Source organism: Ambystoma mexicanum, chromosome 3p (genome assembly GCF_040938575.1).
Source record: "Ambystoma mexicanum isolate Mex_15411 chromosome 3p, UKY_AmexF1_1, whole genome shotgun sequence".
In the NCBI taxonomy this organism is placed as follows: Eukaryota; Metazoa; Chordata; class Amphibia; order Caudata; family Ambystomatidae; genus Ambystoma; species Ambystoma mexicanum.
In genome coordinates this window covers 903148798-903169462 of record NC_090925.1, presented here as the reverse complement: position 1 = coordinate 903169462, position 20665 = coordinate 903148798, and the positions used below count along the sequence as shown (strand labels likewise).

Genomic DNA, 20665 nt, shown 5'->3' with positions numbered 1-20665 from the left:
AATAGCATAACCGAGGTAGGGAGACAAACATCACGGTGTGAGAGGACGGCAAGTAGGGGCAGAGGTTCTAAAAGCACATCACTAGATCCTCTGGTTGTTACTAACAAACTGATAGTGTAGGGTGATTCTTGGAAATCCCTGAGGAAGGCTAGATGAAAAAAGCAACCAGCCAACTAGAAATTGGACAGTAGGGGGAGAGTTTAGTATTCTGTATATACTAATACCTCGAAAAGTGATGCCTGTTGGGGTGGAAAACACTACTTTTAGTTGAGAGCGAGAGATGGCCCTAGTGCCCTGCTGAAACTTTCAGTATATTCTCTTGAGCCATCTCTGGGATTTGGGCTATTGTTGGCCATTTGTGGCACTAGACGAGTTAATGTGAAGGTTCCCTTTAACTGTCCAGTCTTGGAGCTGGGGACAGTGTTGGAGAAAGGACATTCTTATTTCCAGGGTTTGAAATTGCTGTCACGACCCTCACCCCGAAGCCCCCATGGGCCAGGGGAGCCTTGACCCCAGTCTCCACTAAATCCCAACCTAGGCCTTCTTGGGGCCAGTCCTGGCGCCTTTGGCGCCAGGCTCATACTTAATGAGTTTGCTTGGGAACTACTTTTTGTTACTGTCAATCAATGCGGAAGCATCCACAGAATCGGGCTTCTTGGAACCTGGCTTGCAGAAGGATGGTGTGGGTGTGGCACCTTGGAACTCTTTTACCAGGACTTCTTTCTTGAAGCTATTTGAACCACACCCCACTAGACTGACACGCTTCGCGTTAGTTTGCAATTCTGCAACGTGACACGTTCAGCTTCAGCCACGAACCTCGGATAAACAGCATCTGCAGAAAAAGAAAGAAGACATCATTAGAAAAGGTTGCAGCTTACCTGAATTCCATCATTAGCGGTCCTCGGCTCTTCCGACCGGTATCCTGGAACCAGCGCTCCTTCGGATCGACGGACCTGCAGAAAGGGAAAGGCAAGGCATTAGAAATTTTAAACAATTAACGAACTCCGCCAAAAGGCTTACCTTCCCACTCGCACTTCATTCCGCAACATCTCTGGAATTCTACAATCCGGCGGAGCACCGGGACCTGTGAAGACAAAAGATAACAGGTTAGCAAAGGCAAGGCACCTTAGCGCTGCGTTAAGCGCCAACTCGCCGTGTCTATGCGCTCCAAAAACGCTAATACTTACCAGCGAACCACAAATCCAATCTTCGCCACTAATTGGACTTCCACGTACCTAAGGAAGAGAAAAGACATTGTTAATTCCAGAAAGGCATGCTAGGACAGCAAATCATCATAGCAAAAAGACCTACCTGAAAGACTAACGTCGGGCCGGCATCAGTGAAGTAACTCGACAGCCATAGCCCGCAAAGCACCACGCGCCCCTGCCGAGACAGCAGGACGGAGAACTCGCCAACATCAAGAACAAGGATATTTCCGCTGGTCACTACTGGGCATCGCATGGAGCGATACCTGGACACCGATTGCTGGGTGACGCCCCCGTGGAACCAGGAACTGGAAGCTATTTAGCTCCTGGTTATAGCCAAGGAGAGCCTTGTTAGCTTGAAGCCAACAGTTACCAGGAGCTACTTTTGACTCCTGTGGTAATTGGTTCCATACAACCCTTACTATCCGATATTAACTGTGTATGATTGGGAATGTATATAAAGGAGAATAACACCTATTGGTCATTTGGAGCATCTTAGATGATATAAAATGGCCAACAAGTTAGAGTTTGCATCTTGCGGAAAGTTAGACTTGCTGTGCACTATGTACTAGCTCCTGGACAACTTTTTATGCCTGATGGGAAGGAGCGGCTTTTTGCACCTTGTCAATTCCCAATTACGAGCCCTGTACACAGATTGATCTGCATGTTTTCTCAACAATAATACTCCTACGTCCCGTCCCCTTTCCTCCATACTTATGGGACATCTCTCCGTCCTGTGGGACGGGACCGGACCACTTTGTAAAAAGCATCCACATTTTTTCAAAAATGTGTCCCTCTTTCCTGTGTGGGGCCCGGCACGCAGCCATAACCCCGCCCATCTTGGCTCCGCCCCGCGCATCGCTCATCAGTCCTTTTCTTCGCACGATCGGGGCCGGTCGCACTTGCATCCTCGGAAGAGTTTTCATCCCTGTTTTCCTCTCTGGCTCTTGCTAGCGTTCGTTTACTAGTCTGTCTTTTAAACTAGATTTTCCAGACTGTTCATCGTGTCACCGTCGCTTTGCGAGGGCGGATCCCCCTCCTCTTTGTTTAGTGTTTGGGTCCGGACCACTGTTGGGACTTGACTCCCTTTCGGTCCGGGCACTTCAACGTCGGTTGCAGCGGTGGGAGGTGGTTTTCGGACAAACTCCTCTTTCTCATTTTCAGGCGTTCATCGACGAGAAGAAGAAACACCCGGTAAATTCTTTACTTTTCAGAGCACCCCGGCCGGGGGACACCTTCCCGGGTTCCTCTCGGGCCAGGAGGGGCGTTGATCGCTCTGTTACCGGGGTTCGCCCTGAGGTGCCTGTCGGGCCTAATAATTCTACCAGAGTTTTCTCCGAGGGTCTCCGTAAGGGGCCTGTGTTCACCAGAGTACGCTCCGAGGCCCCTCCTATGGGGGCTGTTTGTAGGCCCAGTTCTACTGAGTCGTGGGGTACCGGAGCTTGCTCTGAGGCCGCTCTTTCGGCTTCCCTCAAAAACAAAACCGGGGTGCGCCCCGAGGCCTTGGCTGGGCTTGAAGTTACCGAACGGATGTTCGAGGCCCGTGCCGATAAGGCTTCTACCGGGCCTCGGTCCGAGGTCCCTCGTACAGAGGCTAAGGCTACCAACAGTTCTGAGGGGTCGGGCAAGGCCCTGTCGGTGAAAGCGGTTGCTCACCGTTCCCGCGCTTGTGGTGATACCAGATCTGTTGAGGGGTGCAAAGAAGAACGTTTCTTCTTTTACCGGCAGTGCCGAGGCCCTTCCTTCGAAGGCTCAGTTGGCGGATGGTAAGTCGCAGAAACATTCCAGGCCTCATAGTACTGGCTCTGCCGAGGTTCCTTACGTTAAGGCTAAAATTAAGACCCCTGACCCATCGACGGGGACCCCTGCCTCACTTCCTCACGTGCCGCAGTTCCCCTCAGATGAGGACAAAATGGCGGCCGTTCCCGCCACGACCACGGTGGCCATTTTAGGTACTACCCCTACAACTACGCCATCGGCCCCTGGTGTAGGGTTTGTTCCTTTGGATGAACCTAAGGTCCCTTGTGCGCATCGTTACCGGCCGGTTTATGATTGGAACGCCCGGATGCCTCTTCCGCACAATGTTTCGTTGCCTGTGGGGCCGGCTCCCTTGATTTATGTGGATACGTTGTTGGAGGGGCCGGTGTGGCACCCTTCCCCGTTACGTCCCTGGATTTGTCCACCTCATGAGAGGCCTCCTCAGGTTCCGAAACAATCTCCTGAGGACGCCTTTTCCGGTAAATTTGAAGCGCTTAAGTGCACCGACCCCTTGAGGGAATATTTCAAAGGGCTTTTCAAGGAGATATGTCCACATGTGCCTCCGGCCCCACCCGTTCCTCCGGTGGTCCCGCCGGCACCTCCCTTGCCCGTGGTGCCTCCCCCTGCGCTTCCGCCTTTGCCACCATTGTCCCCAGTGGACAAGGCAGTGCGTGACACGGCTCAGCAGGATCCTGACCTGTCAGATGACCCTCAAGGCGATCAGGACAACGAGGACCTTCCCCGCTCTATCAGAGCTTTCCATGACCGGGTGCTGGACATGATGAGTTTCTTAGATGTTCCGGTGCCCGAGGCACCAGCTCTGCAGGAGGGCGTGCTTTCTGGGGCGTTCACCTTGTCTCCCTTGGAGCGTACTGGTCTGTTCTTGCAGAAGGACATTCTGGCCGATCCGAAGAGTTTGGGAAAAGCTATCTCGGGACTTTTTGTCAATAAAAAGATTGACGCGAGGTACAGGCTGCATTCTTCGGAAGAAGTGGCCTTGTCTTGTCCGCCTCCCTTCTCCACAGTGGTGGCTGGAGCAACGCTGCAATCCAGACCTGCAGCATCCTCCTCCGCGACGGCTACTCAGGTCTTGGGAAAGGAGGACAAGCTCCTGGACTCCCTTGGGAGGAAAATCTTTGCCAATTCGGCCCTACAGCTCAGGCAGGCCAATGCAGAATTGATTTTGGCACGAGCTAACATGCGGATGTGGAGATGTCTGTTGGAGTTTGAGGAGCACATTCCGGTCGAGAAGTTGGAAGATTTCAGAGGGGGCCTTTCCGATGCCAGGGTCTTGGCCCAGGATCTCCTGGAGGCTGCGGCTCATCACGTGGACACCTCGGCTTGGGGCCTGATGCTTGGGGTTGATACCTCGCGCAAGTGTGACTGCATGCCACTAAGTTTTCGAAAGTAAGTGCAAGACAAGGTTCTGGACCTTCCATTCGATGGTAAGGAGCTTTTTCACTCTTCTACTGATGTAGAGCTCACCCAAACCAAAGATAATACGCAGACGGCTAAATCATTGTCTGTTCTGGTTAAAGCTCCTTTCAAATCCCAAAGATAGTTGTCGCAAAGTCGACCTTCCTCTGGTTTTAGGGGCTTCCTCGACCGCAAATCTCACAGAGTGGATACTCCTGTGGGGAATAACCGCCGTAGACAACAGCGTATGTGGTTTTTCTCCTGCTCATCAGCCTCCTCATCAGGTTCAGGTGGCACCGTCACCGATAAGCCTGCCAAATGAGGGTTTTCCACGCTCGCACGAGACCCCGGTGGGAGGACGCATTGCGTCTCATTGGGAGGCGTGGCAGACCCTCACAGAAGACAGATGGGTCTTGTCAGTTGCTCGAGCGGGCTTCAGCTTACCTTTACCCTCTACCCCAACCCTCCTTTTCAGCTGTCGGGCTCACCATCCCTCAAGGCCGAGGTTCAGAAACTTCTGCACCTCAGAGCTGTGGAACCTGTTCACCTTGGGGAGCGAGGGGAGGGTTTTTACTCCCAGCTGTTTACGGTGCCCAAACCCAACCAGGCTGGCCTGTGCACCATCCTAGACCTTTCCCAGTTCAATCTTTTCCTACCCCAAGAGAAATTCAAGATGATCGCGCCCGGCCAGATTCGCTCCTCTTTGCAGATGGGCGATTGGCTCAGCGTGGTGGATCTTCAGGATGCGTACATGCATATCCTGATTTGGAATCCACACAGCTTCTCTTTGGGAGAGGAGCACTTCCAGTTTCGGGTGCTTCCTTTTGGTTTCAGCTCGGTGCCGCGTGTCTTCACGAAGATGTCGGTGATTGCGGCCTATCTTCGTCTCCAGGGTATCCATGTGTATCCCTATTTGGACGACTGGCTCCTGCGCAGCCCTTGTCCGTTGGCAGCAGCGGGAAACCTCCAGTCCCTCCTTCAGCTCCTGTTCCATCTTGGGCTGTCGGTGAACTGGCGGAAATCCTCCATGACGGACTCACAGGACCTGACTTTCCTGGGTTTTCCTTGGACACGATCGGCTGCCGAGTGTATCTGACCGGGGACAGAATGGCGGATCTGTTGGCCACGTGTCAGATGTTTGCGCAGTCGGAGAGCATGTCAGCCTGGTGGTTCCAGAGGCTTCTGGGCCTCACGGCCTCGTGTGTGCTGGCTCTTCCTCTTCCTCATCTCAAAATGCGTGCTGGCTCTTCGGAGTTCCTGGCGTCAGGCTGTGGACCCAGATTCCAAGCGGATAATGATTCCGGATTCCGTGAGAGCGGACCTGGACTGGTGGTCATCTCTCAACAGATGTGGCACCCCTCCCCACAATCGCTCAACTTGGCGGCATGGTGCCTGAGTTCAAGTCTCTAGAGCATTTGGGTTTGTCCAGGCAGCCAGGAAACCCTCGACCAGATCCCAATACAAGAGTAAATGGCTCAGGTTCTGTCATTGGTGTTTGGCAAAAGAATTGGACCCGAGGGTGGCAACGATTGACACAGTGCTGTCCTTCGTATCCTCCCTAGCAGAGTCAGGGGTTCATGTTCTGTCTTGCAGGACTTATCTTTCAGCGGTTTCCGCTTACCTCTCTACAGACCGGTGTTCTTATTCTCGAACTAACCCGGTGGTGAAGAGACATTTTGCTGGCTTGACGCGCATCTACCCTCCGGTTCGTAGTCCGCACCCGCCTTGGGACCTAAATGTAGTCCTGACAGCGCTGTGCCATAAACCCTTGGAGCCAATGGCTACAGTTGACCTCAAGTACGTGTCCTGGAAAGCGTCCTTTCTGGTCGCTGTTACGTCAGCGAGGAGAGTGAGTGAGCTCCAGGCATTGTCCGTGGAGCATCCTTTCTTGGTCTTTCACAAGAACAAGGCAGTCCTTCGGACAAACCCAGCTTTCCTACCAAAGGTAGTGACCGAATTCCATCTGAATCAGTCGATTTCCCTTCCGGTCTTTTTTCCGAACCCTGCCTTGGAGGCGGAAAGGGTTCTACACTGCCTGGATGTCCGAAGAGCTCTTAGGTTCTACCTGAACAGGACTTCCGAGCTTCGGAGTTCTTAACTTTTTGTGACCTTCGGTAACCCTCAGGGCAGGCCGGCGTCTAAGGCATCTATTTCCAGATGGATTGCCGCCTGTAACACGGAGTCTTTCACCGTCCAAAAGCTGAAACCTAAAGGTATCCATGCAAACCTGGTGCGGGGCAAGGCAGCCGCGGTTGCTTTTCAGAAGTATGTTCCCTGGGAGTCCATTGCTAAAGCAGCTACTTGGGCCTCCCCATCTGCTTTCTGTAAGCATTACTGCCTCGATATGAGCTCTAGAGCTGACGCTCAGTTTGGCCAGGCTGTGCTGAAGAACCTGTTTCAGTAAGGGGCATTTCCATCCACACATAGTCCCTGTAATAAGGAGTGCTTGGGAATCTCCAATAAGTATGGAGGAAAGGGGAAGAGACGTAGGAGTATTACCAGGTTACTCACTGTAGTGACCACCTTACTCCTAGTCCATAGTCCCCTTTCTTCCATACGCCCGCCCGCCGTCCCCTCTAATAAGGTTCCTCTGTTATTGCTAATGGGTCTTTGACCCTGAGATAGAAAAGGACTGATGGGCGATGCGCGGGGTGGAGCCAAAGTGGGCGGGGTTACGGCCGCGCGCCGGGCCCCGCGCATGAAAGAGAGGAGGGACACATTTTTGAAAAAAATGTAGATGCTTTTTACAAAGTGCTCCGCTCCCGTCCCACAGGACGGAGACATGTCCCATAAGTATGGAGGAAAGAGGACTATGGACTAGGATTAAGGTGGTCACTACGGTGGTAATTCTTGGATGAAAGAGTGATTGGTTTCATATGTTCTAGTAGCTGACTTTTGTGTTTATGCTCAGCACCCCAGAATGTCTTTCCGGTCTCCAATACCCACCCATCACCCTTAACAATCAATTTTTCTTTCTCTTTTTAGAACTGACAAAGCATGGAAGGAACTCAGCAATCTACTGTCTGGAATTTTCTGTGCATCTCTTAATTTTATTGATTCTACCAACACAGTTACCCCTACAGCATCCTTCAAACCCCTTGGACTTTCAAATGGTAAGTAGATGGCTCAGCGGGTTAAACGCTTATTGCTGTGATCCGTTTGAGCTGCAGTTCGCAGATTCAAATCCTTGCTAGGCCAACTTAGCCTTTCACCCTCCTGAGGTCAATAAATGAGTACCAATTTCTATTGGGTAATAATAATGTATGTAAATGTCTTATGTGAAGCGCTTTAGATAAAGCGCTATATAAAAAAACAAATGATTATTTAAGGTTTTAGTTTCAAGAGGTTTGGAGTTTTGTCGGGACAGTCGGTACCCTGCGCACATGTTCAGTCTAAGGTTAGGGTCTTGCGTGCAGCCTGGCACATGGTTTGTCTGGGAACCAAACTCCAGGGTTCCCGAGAGGTTTGGTACTAGGTGGGGTGACAAATCCTTGTCCTGCTTACCTGCTCCATCACGAGCCTGCTCGACCATCTTTTTTGCCTTGATAAAAACTACGGTCGAAACGCGCGTTGGTTTTTTTTGTTTCACCACATATGGCACAAGATGCCAGAATTGTCATGTTGTATCTGAACAATAAAATAACATGTACAACACCAATTCAAGACTGAACTGTCAATCACTATCAAAAGTATCAAATATTGGACCACCAATAATTGCCAGCGCCCACACCAAACAAGGATTTGTCACCCCACCGATTATTTAAGGTTGTTGCAAACTCTAGTAAACATTTTCAGCAAATATGTTTTGTAAGGGTGTGAAATTAGGAGACACACGGGGTAGGTTATTTGCTTAACAGCCACTTTAATTGAAAGTAAAGTATGGGGGATTTGGGGAAATCCCTCAGAGTTGGGGCGAGCGAGGCGTTTCCCTGCCTCAACAAAACTGTCGGAATGTCCAAATAAAGTTATCCGTCCTTTGTCCAAAACCTAACCTGACTCTCCCACTCTAAACTCAACCAAAACATGAAAGGGGTGGGGGGGGAATGTCTCTAGACTGGTCTCCTGCAGCCTGTTTGCGCTCCGAAATTAAAGTTCCATACAGTTCAAAGGGGTTGTTCCCCCTTCCTTTTTAAAGTAGTTGTCCTAGGAAATGTTTTCCCTTGTTGTCTGTCTTGTTTACTCTCCAGATCTATGTGAACCTATTGCGTTCCTAGGTTCTCTTGTTGTTCTGGGTTCTTTGCTGGGCTCCAGATTTACTCTCAGCCTTGGTGTACTCTCCTGCCAAGCTCTATGCATCTTGTACCTGTACAGTTTGGCGTGATGGTGTTTTCCACTTCTCCTGTTTCAGTCCAGTGAACTGTTTACTCACCTGCAAAGTTCTCGCAAATGACTTGGACGATGAAGAATGTTTATTTTTATATTTTCTTAATAGGCACTGGTCTGAAGATTTTGCTTATTGGTTTTCCTTTTCTGGGTTTACTCTCCGTCCGCTTCACCGGTCACTTCCCAATCGCAATGGTTGAGTTGCAAAATCTTTCTTTTGTTTATTATTTCACTTCTACAGGGCTACTGTCCTCTTCTGTTCCTGGAGCCCCTTTTCCAAGTACTTGGTGTGATGTCTTGCCTGCTGTTCGCTTGGTCCCATGACTATGGGACCGTTAAATCTTTGCTGCACTTCCCTGGCTTGATTAAGACCCTCAGCAACAAAAACGTCGGTCAACACTTTGCATGTCCTCCTGCCAGCCTTTGGTCTACTGGCTGCTTCGCTCTGTCGCAGTGCCACCAGCGGGCCTCTGTCTCGTCTCAGCAAGACACCTGCAGCACCCCTTAACGAAGCCTTTCTTAGGACCACGTGTGTGCATCCTCACAAGGCTTCCACCTCTTGTCCGCCTCAGGTGGAGCCTGTAAATCAGTCGGACAATTTAATGTTTGTTCGTTGATGGGCGCTCTGTTTCTCTGTTCTCCCGTTGTCCCACTGCCTCCTCCACTCCGTCCATGTGGTATTTATTATGTTTTAACTGTTTTGTGTATTGTTAATGGATAAATCGGAAGTCATTCTTTTTGTTGTGATTTACACGGTATTGGTGTATTTAGGGAACTGGGAGTCATACAAATCTTCCGTAAGCACTTTGGCTTAGGTAGGAGTGGGGTTTCCTCTCTTTAAAGGGACGAGATACTTTGATTCGTCCCAGTTCCACGTGGCAGTTCTCCTCTTTACTTAAACTCCTGAATATTGCTCTGCACATCACTAAGATGCTCTTCCAGCATTAGGACAAGATGGTGGGAGGAAAAGCAGCACATTGTGTATGTGGGATTTTACTAGGTCTAATAAGAAGGCCCTTAGGTGTCTGGTAAGAGCATAAGGTTTTAATTTCTACGTGAAGTAATTGGGGGATGTGAAGCCTTATTGGTGGAAAGCTTGGGGACTACGCAGAGGCATTTTAATTGGTTTCTCTTGGCAACTGGTAGTGCAAGTAATTTGCAGAGACTTACAACAAGTTTACTCAATGTGGTTTTATTCCTTGCAGTTTGTAGCCAATAAATCGGGGTTGGGAGGTGTGATTGAATTCTGAATGTTGTCGAGCCTGGAGTTGATGAAATTGTTGACAATACATTTGCCGAGAAATTAGTGGTTAAGCTATACTTTAAGGAATGTGGGTAGAAGTAGGTGCTGATGGCATGGTTAGTTGCCTTTGAAAGAGGAGGGTTGAGAGAAATTTGAATTATAAATAGGGGTTCCTATTTACAGTGTTTGAATTTATAGTCTATAAAAAGGTTTGGTGGAGGGGGGGTGGGGAGTGTGGAAGCATATAACGTGCCTGTACACAAGTGTTTCTAGGGGCAACAAGACAAGGGAGGGGAGGCAGAGGGGAGGACAAGGCAAATGATCTTCCTAGGCCTGGTGTCATTCGGATCAGATCGTGTGAGAACGAGAAGCACAAGTGGAAGGGGTGAGGGGGGAGTGCAATGGAGAGGGGAGGGAATAACAGGGCAACAATGCTCAGAGTAAGTGCAGCCAGGGCGGTGCGGCTCTGGGTAGTGCAAGGATGAGGCACTTGTAGGGGTTACAATTACAGCCCCTATGTGCGTGTTCGGCCCAGAGGCAGTGCAAGGGTGACTGATCAAGAAAGAGCCTGCTATCCAGTGAGACTCTGTGGGTAGCCAAGCAACCAGTCGGTAAATCAGACCGGTAGGTCAGCAGGGGAGGGAGAGAGCAGAGAAGAGGAAAGTTTTGAGCTGCTTCCGGAACTTCAGGTGGTTGTACTTGTTGTCAGGATGCCTATGTTAGGGGTGTTCACAAGCTTTTGACTTGTATCCTCACCAAGGTGGGAAAAGAGATTATAACCCTAAGCCTGCCGCTCAGAATGGATGTGATGGCATCTCGCCTCCCTGTGGCTTTATGGATTTCGTAAGGTTTCCTGAACACTTTGTTCCAACCTCATCCTTTAAGTGTGCACAGTCCTCCAGACTTTGTCCCCAAGATCGGTCCTTCCTGCCACAGTCTCATTCCTCATCCACATTCTCAGCTGGCCGTGGACAGATTCAGGCCAGTCATGCCCCCCTTTTGGTTCCACCTAAGGGGTTGTGCCTTCCACTCCTCTCGGCTAGTTACGTCCACTAGCCCCCTGTTAGGCAGAATTGCATGTAGTACCCTCTGGGACCACCACATACAATTAGGACTACAGGTGTAAGCAAAACCAACCTTTTGGTATAAGTCTGTACTAAAAAGTTTTTGGTAGCGAGCGGAGCAGCCAGGATTATCTCAAGAGGAAATGTGAGCAGTAAAAGATGTTACACAGAGGTCTTTCAATCACAGTGGTTCAAGTAGACCCACTCAAGGTTTCTTGGTAAAACGCTTATTAATTTATTACAGTAATTTAGAAAACATTCAGTAGGAGGCAACTTAATATCATACACAAATATACTTCAGTACCAAACCAAGACGTTTCTGAGTAAATTAGGCTCCCCTGAAATATGAGCAAAATGGCATTTCAGTCACTTTAAATGGGAGTAAAAAGGCACACATTAATAAATAGATCATAAATACTTTCTTAGGCAGTGCAAATAGTTTCAGTTCACTAGATGATTCGATTCAGTTCAATAGGCCTAGGCAAACGTCAATGGGCTAGTGTCTTGGATAGGAAAGAGCAGTCCTTGTAGTAAACAGTAAAGTCTTTGCCAAAGTTCTCAGAAGTTATTTGTACAAAAAAGAATCATATGTTGGGTCACAAGCTGATTAGGCCTGCAAGTTGGGAAAGTTCCACAAACTTTCACAGCGACGGGTAAATTCTCTCAATCGGGTTGGCACAGTACCTTAATATGAAGAAAAGATGCAGCTGAAGACGTTGGTTCCTGGCAGTTACTGCAGATCTCACTGTTCCTGAGCCTAAGTCGTGCGGACAAGACGGAGGACGTTAGGGGGGGGGGAACTCTAGCACTGCACGGGGACTGGTTGTCATGATTCCTGCCCCCAGCCCTCCAAGATGTCAGGCTGGAGCCAGGCCACGATCACCTACATGGCCCTCAAGGGCCTCTCCATCCCGCCAAAGACCCACTTGGAGTCAGACTTGGCGCTTGTGGCACCAGACTCACTCACTCCCATCAGATAACATTGGGGATTGGACTTGTAGTGCATTGATGGGGACAAGATGGATGCCCCCACATATTTCGGTTCCCAGAACTGCATGTGCAGTCTAGTCTTTTGGGTGTGGTTCAGCCCAGAGACACCTGGGAGACCCAGAGACTATTTAAGCCATGTCCAGGTTGAGAAACATGCTTTGTGCTTTCTGCACCTGCAGCGTGACACTCGCCATGTTCGGATCAGTCTCCAGTAGGCCTGCATCGTTCTTCTGCGCTCAGCTCCTGCAAGAACACCATTAGGAACAGCCTTACCTTGCGGCGCTTCTGCCCATCATTCATCGCTCCTTCTGTTCTGCGGGCATCTTTGGAGGTGTCATTCCCATCCCGGCACCCCGCTTCCTAAGGAAAAGGGAAAAGAACAGAAAAAAGGCATTAGTAAGCATTCAGCAAATCTTCGCTTATTTTTTAAAGACTGTACAAGCTTCAAACGCTTACCTGAATCCCAGCCGCTCTGGGGAAACTCTGTCTCTGGAACTTCTCATCCATCTGCAAGAGAGAAAAGACACTCCAGGTTAGCGTGGAAACATCTAGAGGCGCAGCATACCGCGCTTACTCACCACATTTCTTCTTCATAACCGGCATCCATGCTGAATATGTCGCAGTACCTAAAAGACACAGAAAAATAACTCTGTTCAATACAAATACGAAAGGGTCACATCGCGCTCTCACTGACCTTCAGCGCTACTCACCTCAGCATCACGTCGCCATCCCCGGGCGCCGGCCATCATCTAAGGAAGGAAAGGAACGAAGTTGGAGAACTGTTCAAAAGACTCTTGCTAGTGAAGTAACTAGGTAGTAACGAGTCTGCATCAATAAACGCTCACCTGCGCTGAAAGCAGGACAGAGAGCACACTTTCCAAGAAAACAAGGCGAGCTGTGGATCAAAGGGAGGGTTGGACCCTGGGGAAGAAGGGGTACAAGCACACAGACAATAGGGAGTTAAACTCTACCAATCCTGTGTTTCAGGCCCAGTCTCCAGTCGAGTAGACTCCAGGGAAGGGTTCGAGGTCGTAAGAGGTCAGAACATGCTGAGTGACTTCCCTGTGGATACCAGGTGAGCGTTACACTGGTCAACCAATCTGGCAAATGGAAGATCTTCGGTTCGAGTAGCTGTAGTCGAGCACACAAGCTGGTGTCCTTCTCCCTGGTTAAACCTAACCAGCTCCAAGAATGGTATCCAGGTGGCTTACGAGTTGATTGGGCCCACCAACTCAAAGGAAGAAGTCGTCCTCGAAGGGGCTTCTCTGTCGAGATGAAACTGGCAATTCAGACCTGCAGCAGCGCTTCACCGGGGAAACCAATGGTCCAGGAGTTGCAGCAGCCGTCCTCTTCCAGCTCGTCTTCGGTTCTTTCATTCCAGTGGTCGACTCTGCCTTCCAAGCCAAGAGACTCGCCTTTTAAACAGTTTTCTCCCTTTCATTCCAGCCTAGCTGCCACTCGCCCAGAAGGGTGGCTGTCCTTGCCAGACAGTCAGCCAGCCAATCACGCCAGAGTGCATTTGGGTCTCCTATGAGACGAAGTACAGGGAGTTTCGGACACCTCCCTCACTTCCTGCCCACCCCAGACACTCAGGTGCCAGAGGCAGTCTTCAGTTTTGAAGCCAGCCAAAGGCGTAAGAGCAAAGGGACCAAACCTGTTTTGGCATGCAGAGACACTCTAGAAGGACCTTTCCAAAAAGAAACGGCGAAAAAAGACCGGAACCTGTTTAAACAAAGGGGCTTAAGGCGCCATTTTGAAAAGAGTCCCGCAATTTTTAGCTACTGGTGTTCGCGGTAGGGAAAAATTATGGTAGTTTGTAAAACCACTGCCACCAGCCATTTCGATAGGAAAGGGAAGCATTGACTGACACACAGATACAGGGGATACTACATAACCCCTCAAGCACTCTATAGGAAGATAGTGTGTGCTGGGTCTAGGAATTATAAAAGACTAGTAAAGTCAATTTAACCTTACATTCTCTGCAAAACAGTAGATTATCCTAGAGAAGGTATTTAAACCTTTTGGAAGTCTAAAAGACATCCCTGTGTCACTGCACTGAAGGTGCTGTGTAACACACATGAAAAGATGATGCCTATGGAGTTAACTAAAATTCCATAATCAAAGAACACAAGAATAAAACACATTTTAAAATACATGAGAGTGGGGAAAAAAGGCTCACTCTTTCCAGGTAAAAGAATCAAGTCCTCAAAAATCCAGCAAAGTTGCTGGGGGTCTCGAAGGTGAAGGGAATTAGCACATTTATGAGAATTCTCCCTAACTCCCCCTCCTCCTTGGATGCTATCCCCCCTCCCCTCCTACACCCCCCCTCTCGGAGGTTGCCTCTACTACCTTAGTTGCTGCAACATCCCCCATGGGCCCCCCTTCCAGGTTGTTGCCACTCCCCATCTCAGCTGTATCCCCCTCCTATCACACTCTAAAATTTTCTTACGGCTCACCACAACCTTCTCCAACTCATTGAGCGATTGGGACTGTGTGCTTTTATATTGTGGTACCTCCTCCCACTCGGTGAGGGTAAGCACCTGTCACTGGTTGTTGGGGAGTATTCTCAGAAATGTGCTAATTACTCTCCACCTTAGAGACCCCCAGCAACTTTGCTGGATTTTATGACTTTGAATTTTTAACCTGGAGAGAGTGAGACCCTTTTTCCCACTCATGTATTTTTAATGTGATTTGAACTCTGTTTCTTTAAGTATGGAGTCTGACACTCCATAGGCATCATCTTTACATAAAGGTGCAGTGGCACAGGGAAGTCTTTCAGATTTCCCAAATGTTTAAATACCTTCTCTTGGATAAACTACTGTTTCCAAGAGCAGTGAAGTGAAATTGACTTTACTTACATTTATAACTTTCTAGACCCAGCACACAATATCTTACAATAGGGTGCTGCAGGGGTTTACTTAGTATCCCCTTTGTCTAGTTTCTCATGTAACATTTTTATGTTACCCTTTCCTCGATGAATGGCTGGTAGCAGTGGTTTACTTTTAACTACCGTGGTCTGCTTTTACCGCGGCCTGCGTTCGCAGATGCAGTAAAGCACCCAAGGGTGCCATTTTGTCAAAATGGCCCAGGTCGTCTTTTTGCCATTTCTTTGTAGAAAGGTCCTTCTTGAGATTTACTCTGCGCGCCAAACCAGGTTTGGTCCCTTTGGTGGTATTCAAAAGTGAAGCCCACCTCTGGCTCCAGGGTGTCTCCTAGGAGACAGGAATGCACTCCTAGGTGATTGGCTGTCTGGCTGTCTGGCAGGGACAGCCACCCTGCTGTGTGATTGACAGCTAGGCTTGAATGAATGGGAGAAACCTGCATAAAAGGCCAGGCTTTATGGCTTGCAAGGCAGAGTTGACCACTGGACGCAGGAATCAGAAGAAGAACTTGGAAGAGATGCCTGCTGCAACTCCTGGACCATTGGTTTGCCCAGTGAATCCCTGCTGCTGTGCTGAAGCTCCAATTCATCTCGACTAGAGAAGCCTGCAAGGGCGATTTCTCCCCTTGAGTTGGTGGGACCAATCCACTCCAAATTAAGCCACCTGGACATCTTCTCGAAACCTGTTGTATTAACACTGCAGTTGCTGCTGGAACCGAAGAGCCAGGGAGAGGAACACCAGATAGTGTGCGTTGCTTCGAAGTTGGCCAAGCGCTCCAGGAAGCAGGAATGACAACCTGAGCCACGTCAAGAGTGCTGGACCCCAGATGCAAGCAAATCTCATCTCAACAACCGAGAATCCCCGGTTGTGCTATTTTCTGAAACGTGAGGAGCTGAAACTGCAAGTGCCACTGAGTAGAAGTTGGTCCTTTTCTGTTGCCGACCGTCCCATTGCAGGGCAGAAGTCCTCCAGACGTCCTCCCTCTTGTCCCCACAACTGAGACCCAGGAAGAGAGGATCTGCAAAGCTGCACAGGAACAGAAGCCAGCTGGAACCGCTTTCTTCTAACCAAAGGTAGTGTGATGTCTAGGAGAACCTCTTGTTGTGTAACATCACTTGTTCTCAGTTGAGACTTGTCTTGGTTGCTTCTGTATAGTTGCTAACAGCTTCTTTACTTCACAAGCCTAATCGGCTTGTGGCCCCGCTTTAATTTCTTCTTTTCTACAAAGACTTCTAAAACTTTGCAAGATTTTTACTTGCCTGCAAGAATTGATTCAGCATACCTAGACTTTTTTTTCCAATTGACTTTGGCCTGGCCTGGCCTGGCTCCGGTTTATAGTGATTAATTCGAATTGCATTATGTCGAAAGACATAATTTATTTTACTTTTTTTCAACATTTTGAATGTCTTTTTTTTGTTTTTGTTGTAAATGGGGGGTTCCCCCCTTTTTGGTTTTACCCCCCTTTTTTTTCCTTATGGAACCCCCAAAAAAATATATAAATAAAACATTCCAAAAATGTTTTCGACAATTTTTTTTTTTCAACATTGTCTTTCGACATATTTCTGACTTAACTGCACAGCCCTGGCTCCCTGAATGACTCTTCTTCCCTGTGACATTGTGTTTGGCCTTCCTTCCAGGAAGGGGTTAGCTTTGCATTGGGGATTACCAAAAGTACTTGCCTACTTCAGAATATTTGTGAGATCTCCTTGTTTTGTTCTAATAAACTGTTTCTTTGACATACTCTAAAAGCCACAGTAATATATTAATGTCCAGAGTCTGAGCTATTTAAGTCACCTAAGTAAAGCTGCAGTGAAGAAATCTCACTATCGGGAGAAAAGAGATCCACTAAACCCACTGCCAGGGTAGCCTCCCAGGCAGGACCAAAACCTTTTATTGGTTTAATATTTCTTTATTAGTAGTAACATAATGAATAAAAAAGAACGGCCAACCTAGACACAATTCATTATTTGGTACATCACAAAAATTGAACACTGTCCATTCTCTAATTCAAGAGCATGTCTTAATTCTTCCTCTTCCCTCCACCCACTTATCAGCCACTCTCCCATCACATCAGACGTCCTTGGCATATCAACTCATCTCTAATGTGAGTAACATATGTCCCCCTGCTGTTGCAACCATTTTGTATGTATATGTAATCACCCATTGACGCCAGAGTCTTCTCTTCATGGCAGCTTTAGGTCAATGGATTCCAGCAGGGCATCCAGGTATTTGTCCCAAATCGTGTAAATCCTTCCCTATTCCTCAATTGCAACTTCGCTTGGCCTTCAGCCCCTTCCCATCATTGCCTATTTTGACACCCACTCCTTAACCGATAGCTCAGTGCAATACATCCATTTGACTGCAATTTGTCTCTTGACCCATGTTAAACCGAGTAGAGCAAATTTCATACATAATTTACTATCTTTCCTGTTCATTCTACCCAAGAAGCATAATTTTATTATCTGTAGTGCTTACCATATGAAACGCCTCAGATTCAATACCCCTTGCCAGACTTGCTGTACCTCAGGGCATTACCACGATGTGTATAAAGGTGCCATGACTAAATTTGCATTTAAGACATCTCCCTGTTAGGATATGTTAAATTGACTTATACTGGGCACCGCTACCACCCAGGGGTATTCTCCAGGCGCTCATGTGGCTCTGCAAGAAAGAGGTTGTGCTTGGTAACTGAGGGTAGAGGGATAGGATGGATCAATAACCAGGAGAAACTGGTGTCTGTGTGTTTAGTTTCAGATGGGTTGATTGCGTGCACTGACTTGTGTATCCGCAAGGGTTAGGCTCAGTCCCTGGGTTGTTGTATGTGAATTTTTTATGTTTGGTGTTTGTGTGTAGTTTGGCTAGCCCATGGGCATGTATAGTACAAGGGATATGTGTAACGGGGGAGCAGGAGCAGGGTGGTTAGTACATTGGGTACTCTCAAAGTTCTTCTCTGTGTGATGGATGGCTATTCTTCACCAATCTATCTAAATGTGACTCATGGCTAATCTTTTTTTTTTTTGTTAAATTTGTTTATTGGTTTAATAACATGCGATAAACGAAGAGTAAAACAAATCATTGGTGATTGATCAAGCATATCAAGAAAACAACCCAAACACCCCCCCCAGAGCACGGTTAGTTCACTGTTCCTCTCTAGTCCGTGCCCGTATCCGGCCAACTCTCTCCACTCCGCCCCATGTCATCCGCCTCAGGGTGGAGCAAGGGCACCGTCGGGGCCACCCAACGGTGTAGTTCCTCGCTGGAATCTAGTCTTTGCACATGGATAGCCGTTTCCCATGCCACGGTTTCAGCTATGATCCACTTGGTAAGGTCTCCCCACCATAGGGGCATGTGTGGACCTCTGGGGCTTTTCCACCCCATGGCAATACGTCTTTTGGCTGTAATGTATATAAGGTCAGTGAGCTTGGATAGGGGTTTGTTCTTCCTGTTTCGCCTATATCTGCCCAGGATGCAGGCCCTAGGCTCGTCCACCTCAACTACGATGTCTGCGCCAGCCACTCTGTCCTTCACTCGTGACCAGAACTCCCTGATTACTGGGCAGCCCCACAACATGAGTCATTCCCGCTCTGGGTTCACTGCATTTGGGGCATGATTGGGTTCCAGCACCTGTGAATCTTGATATGGCTTCAGGTGTGAGGTACGCTCTATTGGTGGTGTACAGTTGAATAAGCTGCAAGCGGGCGTTCCTGGAAACCTTATGGTAGTGGGTTATATCACCCCAATCTTTGTCTTCAAAAACAAGGCCCAGTTCAGTTTCCCACTTACTCCTACATTTGAGGTCTCCCCTGGTCGTACCCCACAACAGGGCCTCGTAGATCCGTGAGGTTTCGTGGGCCCCCTCAGCGGAGTTCAGTATCATTTCGATGCATTCATTCTCCTCAGTCAGGTCAGCAGCGACCGGCCATCTCCTGCACAAGGCCTGTACGACCACCCTGTGTAACGGGAACTGTCCTGCCGGGAGGCCTGTGGTCTCTCGGAGTTCCGAAAAAAAGTTAGGATTTCCTGTTCTTGAATCAAGTCCCCAAGCGTGGCCACCCCGAGGAGCTCCCATTGTGTACGTGTTTCAACTTGCCCCCAAGAGTGATTAACCATAAGTGCAGGGATAGGGATCTGTGGGGAGAATGGGTCGTCCGACCTGACCAGTTTGCAGGCCCTTTTCCAAAGCCGGATCCCGAGCTTGGCGAGGTAAGGGCAGTGTCTCGTAGCACCCTCCCCAGCCCACAGTATGTCTCTGAGTAACAACCGGGGGAGGGCTGGTTGGAGGAGGAGAGTGTCTGTCGTGCTCATCAGCCATCCATTGCGTGACATGTCTCAGCTGGCTGGCGAGGAAGTACAGCTCAAAGTTGGGGATCTTAAGTCCGCCCCTCTCGTATGGTCTTTGGAGAGTCTCCAACGCCACCCTGTGCCTACCTCCCTGCCAGAGGAAGCCCCTACAGAGTTTGTTGAGTTCTTTGAAGAATGAGGGGGGATGTTGAAGGGGACGTTAGTGAAGTTATGTAGTAGGCGGGGAAGGGCGACCATTTTAAGGAGACCAGCCCTCCCGGCCATCGAAAGCGGGAGCCGGCTTCAGAACTCCATGGATTTCGTGAGAGTCTTTGGCCCTTACAGTATTAAGGATGTGTTCTGTGCCTGGGTTGCGGTGTATGGTTATCCCCAAGTATTTGAAAGAAGTTGCCTGCCATTCGAGATCTAGAGGGGGGAGGGATCTGTATTCATCGGTGTAAAGTGCTGCGAGGGGGTAAAGGCAAGATTTGCTCCTATTTATCTGGATTCCGGTGAGCTTGTGGAATCAGTCCAGGGTTTCCAAGATGTAGGTGCTCAGGGTCTCGTAGGTACACAATAGGGTGTCGTCAGCGTACATAGAGATAAGGTGGGTCACCCCGTCTATCTTAATGCCTCCCTCCCCATATTCCTGTCTCAGGTAGGCCGCCACTGGTTCAGCGGCAAGGATGTATAACATGGGGGACAGAGGGCACCCCTGGGGGGTGCCCCTGTGTAAGGACCATTTAGCGGAATGGGTTTTGTTGGTGCGTACTCTCGCAGTGGGGCTGGCATAAACTAGCTGGGTCCACTTTAGGCATACAGGGCCTATTCCCATTTTGGCCATGGTGGTATACAGCCAGTCCCACCTCACAAAATCAAAAGCTTTGGTGGCGTCAAGTGACGCCACTGCAAGTTTCTGCGGCCTTCCCTCAGTGCTATAGATGGATGACATGATGTAACCTGCGCAGGTTCTCGGTGATGGAGCGCCCCGGGACGTATCCCTTTTGGTCTTGATGGATCAACAGAGGGATAACTCTGTGCAGTCTGTTCGCAAGCAGGGCAGTAAGGATCACAGTCAACATTAAGCATAGAGAGGGGCCTGTATGAACCACAATCTGCCCCGTCCCTCCCCGGTTTAAGTAAGGGTATAATCACGGCCTCATTCATGGTGTCGGGAGGGTACCATGCTCAAAGGCCTCATTAAAGACCTGGGCCAATATTGGGGCAAGTGTTTCCTCATAGGTCTTGTAAAATTCCCCCGGGAGCCCATCCAAACCCGGGGTTTTCCCAGCTGGTAACGATCTAATTCGCCGGAGGTGACGGGCTCGTCAAGGGTCTCAGCCAATTGCGAATCTAATTTAGGTAGGTCGATGACATCAAGGGCGTCTTCGATCCTGGTGTCAGAGGGGGGCGGGGCTTCGGAGTACAGGTTACGGTAGAAGTCGGTAAAGACCAAATTGATTTCTTGTTGGGTATGTACAGCCGTGCCGTCAGGAGTGAGTA

General features: G+C 49.1%; 1 protein-coding gene across 1 annotated transcript in view; it reads left to right on the top strand.

Annotated features, from left to right (window-relative positions):
• PIGT (phosphatidylinositol glycan anchor biosynthesis class T) overlaps positions 1-20665 on the top strand; it is a 324961-nt gene that overhangs the window by 100691 nt on the left and 203605 nt on the right. Inside the window, exon 3 of the mRNA XM_069652141.1 lies at positions 7365-7492. Within this exon, the coding sequence (XP_069508242.1) occupies positions 7365-7492 (128 nt within the window). The remainder of the gene's footprint in view (positions 1-7364; positions 7493-20665) is intronic.